The sequence below is a fragment of the Erpetoichthys calabaricus genome, chromosome 11 (assembly GCF_900747795.2).
Source record: "Erpetoichthys calabaricus chromosome 11, fErpCal1.3, whole genome shotgun sequence".
In the NCBI taxonomy this organism is placed as follows: Eukaryota; Metazoa; Chordata; class Cladistia; order Polypteriformes; family Polypteridae; genus Erpetoichthys; species Erpetoichthys calabaricus.
The window spans coordinates 138,989,881-138,995,556 of record NC_041404.2 but is presented as its reverse complement, the minus strand read 5'-3'; the positions used below and the strand labels follow the sequence as shown (position 1 = coordinate 138,995,556).

The following is a 5,676-nucleotide window of genomic DNA, read 5'->3' as shown; positions in this document are numbered from 1 at the left end:
TGTCTGTCTTTTGGATTTGTTTCATGTTGTTTTGTTTTACGCACATACAGGACGTCCTTTCAATCCGCCGATCGCATCGTCTGTTTCAAAAGACTTCATTAGCGAGAGAAGGGGGACAACTCGACTTAAGGAAGTTTTGCGTGCGTAATAATAAAAGCCGAACCAACTTCAAACCCAAGCTGCTGCTGCTGCTCCTTCCTCCTCCTCCTCCTTTCATCTTTTCCCTCTTTTCTATGGGGTCTTTGAGTGTATGGTTTGATTCCATCCTTAAAGTTTTGGCTCAGTTTAGTCCTTATTGACACGCTAACCCTCTTTATTTATCTGGGCTAGGGGCTAGCGCTAGCTTGGGCTACTTTGCCCCCCCCACCCCCGGTGGCTACATGGCATTTCAAAAAAAAAAAAATCAAGAAGGGCATTTGAAGGTGGGGGGTCAAAAATCCCATCACTCCCAAAGATTGGAGTTGAGATTCATGAAGATTTACATCTCCGCCCCACTCATTAATATTGATGAGCTACCATTGAGTGGCAAAGCGCATAGACAGATTCCTGGAGTTCCTTGCAGCAGGCTGTTATTTTAGCCACTAGATGGCGGCAGAATACTGTTAACAATCCAATAAAATTTTATTGCACATCAGATCACAACAGTTTTAACCCGAGAGACATTTGGGGGTTAAGCGTTTTTACACCGAATTCCGAGCCCGGGTGGATTTCGTGGGGTAAACGCCAAGGAGGTTAAAGGTTAAGTAGCACCCAGCTGCTACACTTTCCTCTAAAAAAAAAACTTTGCAAACTAAAACAATCTCCGCCTGCACTAGCGTTTTACAAATGTCTCTCCAATGACACTAAAGTGACCCAAAACGCATGTGACACCAAGGGTCACTGTGTCCTCCTTGAAGGGGTGGCCTGCATCGTTGGGCCCAGGATTGACTCCCAAAACTGTAGCCATTGACCAAATGAGTTGTGCATGAAGGCACCAATGAAACTGCACAAACGACACCCTGCTTCATGTCTGCCATGTTGGAACGTGGTGCCCAATCAGAATTGAGACATTGTAAGGAGCAGAATCCAACCAGGGAGGTGCCATGTAATGAGCCCAACCAATCAGAGCACAGTTAAGAGTCTCCGTTTTTCACCCACCCACACCTCAAGAGGGCGCTTTCAGGGGTCTAATAGGGTGGGAAAAGGGGTGAAAAACCGACAGTAATGTCCACTTTTGTAGTGTGGACACCGCCTTGGACCTGCAGCGTCCATGTCACGGCCCACCCCAGTACACAGTTAATAAAATAAACAAAAAAGATGCAAAAGCTTGAAAGTTAAAATTTAATAAAGTAACCAATCAGGACACACCATTTAAAGAGAATTCTTCAGGACGTCAGTTTGTTGCGACTTTCAGACAAAAAGAAATGAAGAGCTGATCAGACACACCATTCTGAGAACAGTTAACATGGAGGATTAAACGTGTGAACAAATACAAGATTATCTTTATGTTTAAAAAAAAACAGCAAAAAATAAAAGATGTCATTAAGTTATAAACAATAAACCCCCGTTTTAGCCCTACAGTATATAATATTAAAGCAGTCACAGTTAATTAATGTTCTCCCCGTCCAGTTGTTCTAAATTAATTTACTTCATTGCACCAAGAATACGTAAAAGGCAAAATAAAAATAAGGAAGACGAGATCACGGTAAGAACGGTTTAGTACTTAATACAAAAATTGCACTTGCCAGATGGTTTTCCGCACGAGGGTCCGGCCTTTTCAAAAATGTCATTTAAGGCAAAAAAAAAAAAAGAAAAGAAAAACCCACCTCGAGACGGACTGAGGGGGCAGCTGACGGCTTTTCTCCCCAAGGCCGAGGTGCTTCAGGGTTTTTGGGACCCGCAGCTGTGAGTGGCATCTACATATGGGGTGGGTGGGGGAGACGGGGCGCAAGGCTGGAAGACGCCAATCTGCCGGTGGCCTTCACATCTTTTAAGCGCCAGGGACAGTCGGACAGAAAAGGCCGCAACAGGAGGAGGAGGACGGAATTGTACAAAATTTGAATATGGAGTGGGAAACGGGGCTCACCTTTTAGGTTGTGGTGTGGCTGTGCAACCGCCAACCGTGACAGCCATATTGAGGAACCCCTCGAGTGGCCTACCGGCGATTTTGAAGTAACCACACGTACAGGTCTGGGACGGCAAGGCAAGGTGGGGTTACTTTTGTCACATGATGTCCCGTTTTGGAGTCAGTGACGTGGATGCTGGGGCGTGCAGCCTGGCCGGGGGTTTGGGGGGGGAACCTCCCTTTTTGTTTTTGTCTTTTGGAGAGCGTTTGTAAAAGGACGGCTTGTGGATTTTGTTTTATTTTTGTGCAACCCCACTTTTGGCCACCCACCTGAATAACATTTAGTATTTAGTTATGTTACTGCTTTAAAAATCCCAGGAGTAAGCTGGCAGGGCAGAAGGACGGGCACACCCCAGAAGAGAAGGGGACCTTTCTTTCATATTTCAGTCATGACGCCATTCAATTGATCTGTGATTCCATTCATTCCCTCCATTTCTCAAATCTGCCTACCCAGAGCAGGATTGCAGGGGAGCTGGAGCCGATGCCAACAAGGATCGGGCACAAGGTGGGAACATCAGAGGGTGAAGACGCAGACACGTGCATGCCAGCCGTCAATTTAGTGCCGCCAACCCACCTGCCTGGCACGGCTCTGGACTGTGGGGGGACAAGCAAAGGCCATGAACCTCAGGCTCCTTGTAGCGATGTACCACCATGGTGCCCGCGATCATGAGGGCCTAAATCAGACCAGTTATGTCTAATGGATGCTTGCACACATGTCTTGTCCCAGCAGCACTTCTAGCATGTGATGTGATGTCTGGTTGTGTAGCGTCGGGCCTGCAGGTGGTCAGAGTGCATTTTGGTGAATGCCACTGAAATGCCACTTTTATCCTCCTAATCTTCCAGGTTTCAGGTACAGCACACCTGTACATCACATCGCGTCGCCTCACCCACCACATGACGAAACAGCACGGGGTCCTGGCTGCCAACCCATCAAGCAGGCACAAAGTCCAGTTCACCCCCAAGGTTTCACTGAACAAAGTGCTTATAATTTCGACCCACCTGGTTGCAGCGCTTCTTGTTTGCCTCACGAGCCACTTTTGCCGGATTTGTATTTTGGAGACCCTGAATTGCCGCTGACCTTCAACCCCTGGGGATTTTTGGGACATTTGCTTTAACTGGCGGCAGCGATCCATCGTGAGACCCTCCGCACACCACAACGTGGGCCTTTCCAGTCAGGTGCCATTGTGAATCTTGACCTGGCGTGACCCAAATTCAGACAACATGTGATGCCCCATAGGCCATCAGGTGAATGGTGACTTGTGGCACTCTGGTGGGTCAGAGGGGGTCATTTCACAACTTCAGGTTTGCTCCCTTTGTATTTTAAGCTCAGACTTGAGTGTGTTTTGGGGTTTTTGTTTGGCTTGTGAGGCAGCGGCCAGACAGACACTACATGTTGAGGTGACAACACGGCCCCCCCTAAGACCCCAGGGTCCTATCTTCCCACCCCCACCATTGATGGCTTAATGAATGATGCCCCACATCCTCCTAACAGCACCTTTGCTTCTGGTAAAGAGTATGGAAGGAGTAACGTGACCCCCGGTGGGCTTGGGCTGCTCTGCTCGTCACATGGCTGTGCTTCAGTGGTCACTTCACATGTGGACATTTACCCCTGACAATACGGTCTGCCCTTCATAACCGGGCCATGATGAAGAACACGTGCCTTCGGCTTGTGGCCTTGACTGAAAGTGACATGTTTTAAAATTTCAAGGGGTGTCGGCTGGCACCAATGCCAAGGCAGCATTCATGGGCACCGTCAGCAAGAAAAGTTAGTGCCACGACCGGGCATCCAAGCAGAGCAAAGTCAGAGTGTGAAATGGGCGAGGCCACTGCTGGCATCGAACACACCAAACATTAAAAGTCTGGCTGTCAGCCTGCCATCTTTATTGTAATTGGGGGGCTACGTGAGAGGAGCACACCGACCAGCATCCTCGGCATGCAAAAGGTCAGAGTTACAGATCAAAGCTGATGGGCTGCACAGACCGCCAATGGGCAGAACACTTTAAATTGGAAAAAAGAAAGTGTCTTTTAGTATTGTACTCCAAAACTGCCAGTTGGCGGCTGAAAGTCACGTGGTGCAACCTGGCATTTTATGTAGCAAAAACGAACTGCTGCTCCGAGTCCAATGAGAAATGTCCAGGGGTGTAGTGTGAACGGAGGCGTGGCAGGTGGCACCAAGCACTGGCGTATTCGGGATGGTGTGAATTAGTGTTTTACAAATGAGTGCCACCTGGTGGGTGGGTGGGTACACAGAGTGGCAATGGCTAAAGGTGACATGAAAAGACAACAGAGGGGCCACAGCCCTGACCAGACCTAATTCACTGCTGTGCGGATTTTTAATATTTGTCTTCCTCTTTGATTCTGGGTTGCTACAGACTGGCGCACACGTAATGGGGGCGCGTTGAGCTGAAAAGGATATCACGTCATGAAACCCCCCCCCCCTAGCTACCCACCCTCCCTCCCTCCACCAATCGGGGTAAGTCCGTCCCCTCCACTTCCTTCAGCATGTGCTCCCCGAGCACGGCCGAGGTCTATCTCAAGCTGTCCACACTCTCCGTTTTCCCTTCTACTTGCGTCTGCTCGCTTCCTTCGCTCGGCGTCCTCTCGTCACTCGGGTCCTCCCTCTGGGGAGACTCCAGCTGCATCTCCTGCTGTTCGGGGACATCTTCCCTTGCGAGGGTGCCATCCTGAAGGTCCACTTCCTTGTCGAGCTCCTCTGGATGTCCTATTGAGCTCGTCTCGCTAACGGCGTCACCGCTGGGTCTCGAGCGACGGAACAGTTTCTCACCTGGGGACGGACAAACGCACGGCTGTGAGGAATCCTTTGGTTTTGTACTTCGAAACTCCATGTTGATTACTTAAAACAAAAACGGACAGGACCCTCTTCAGAGCTGCACTGAGACTCGTGAAGGACGGGACCCTGAACACCACAGAGTGTCTGCCATGAAGTCAAGTGTAACCTTACCTGGCATCCGGCGTTTGGTGCGAGACGAGGTGGGGGTGGGCGGTGGCGTCCCCCGGGCACTTTGAGCCTTCATGGTGTAGGTCTGCTCGGTGGAGTCCAAGGATCCTACGGGAGGTCAAACAAGAAGAAGAAAAAAGGGTGAAGCCTTCTGACAAACGGGTGGGCTCATATACCGCGGGGAAAATACGTATTGAACGCGCCAACGTGTGTCTCAGTCAATATATTTCTAATGGGGCTGTTGACGTGAAATTTACACCAGACGTTGGTAACAACCGAGTAGTCTAAAATAAAGGCGGCCATAAATGAAATTCTCTCTCTCTCTCATATATTATGCTATATATATATGTCTGTCTGTCTGTCTGGCCGCTTTTCACAAAGGATCTAAATGGATTTAGATTGAACATCCCAGTTGATTTTGAGACTTCGATCAGTGCGCTAAGTGTCATAGTTTGCTTGCGGAACCGACTTATTTGCATGAATCTGAGAGGCATGCAGTGGGGCCCCTCCTCACTTTGCTAGTGAACGAGAGAGTCGGGGTCTGTCTGTATGTCTGCTTTTCATGAGAGAACTACTTAACAGATTTAGATTGGGTTATTTTCTAGAATTTGCT

General features: G+C 49.0%; 1 protein-coding gene across 3 annotated transcripts in view; it reads right to left on the bottom strand.

Moving 5' to 3' along the window:
- Positions 1 to 1,306: 1,306 nt before the first annotated feature.
- Positions 1,307 to 5,676, bottom strand: part of pdxdc1 (pyridoxal-dependent decarboxylase domain containing 1) — a 38,959-nt gene continuing 34,589 nt past the window's right edge. For all 3 annotated transcript variants that reach the window (XM_051933802.1, XM_028814100.2, XM_028814099.2), the window contains exons 22-23: positions 5,067 to 5,171; positions 1,307 to 4,889 (exon numbers count right to left, since the gene is read on the bottom strand). In XM_051933802.1, the coding sequence (XP_051789762.1) occupies positions 4,633 to 4,889; positions 5,067 to 5,171 (362 nt within the window). In that variant the 3' untranslated portion in view covers positions 1,307 to 4,632. The remainder of the gene's footprint in view (positions 4,890 to 5,066; positions 5,172 to 5,676) is intronic.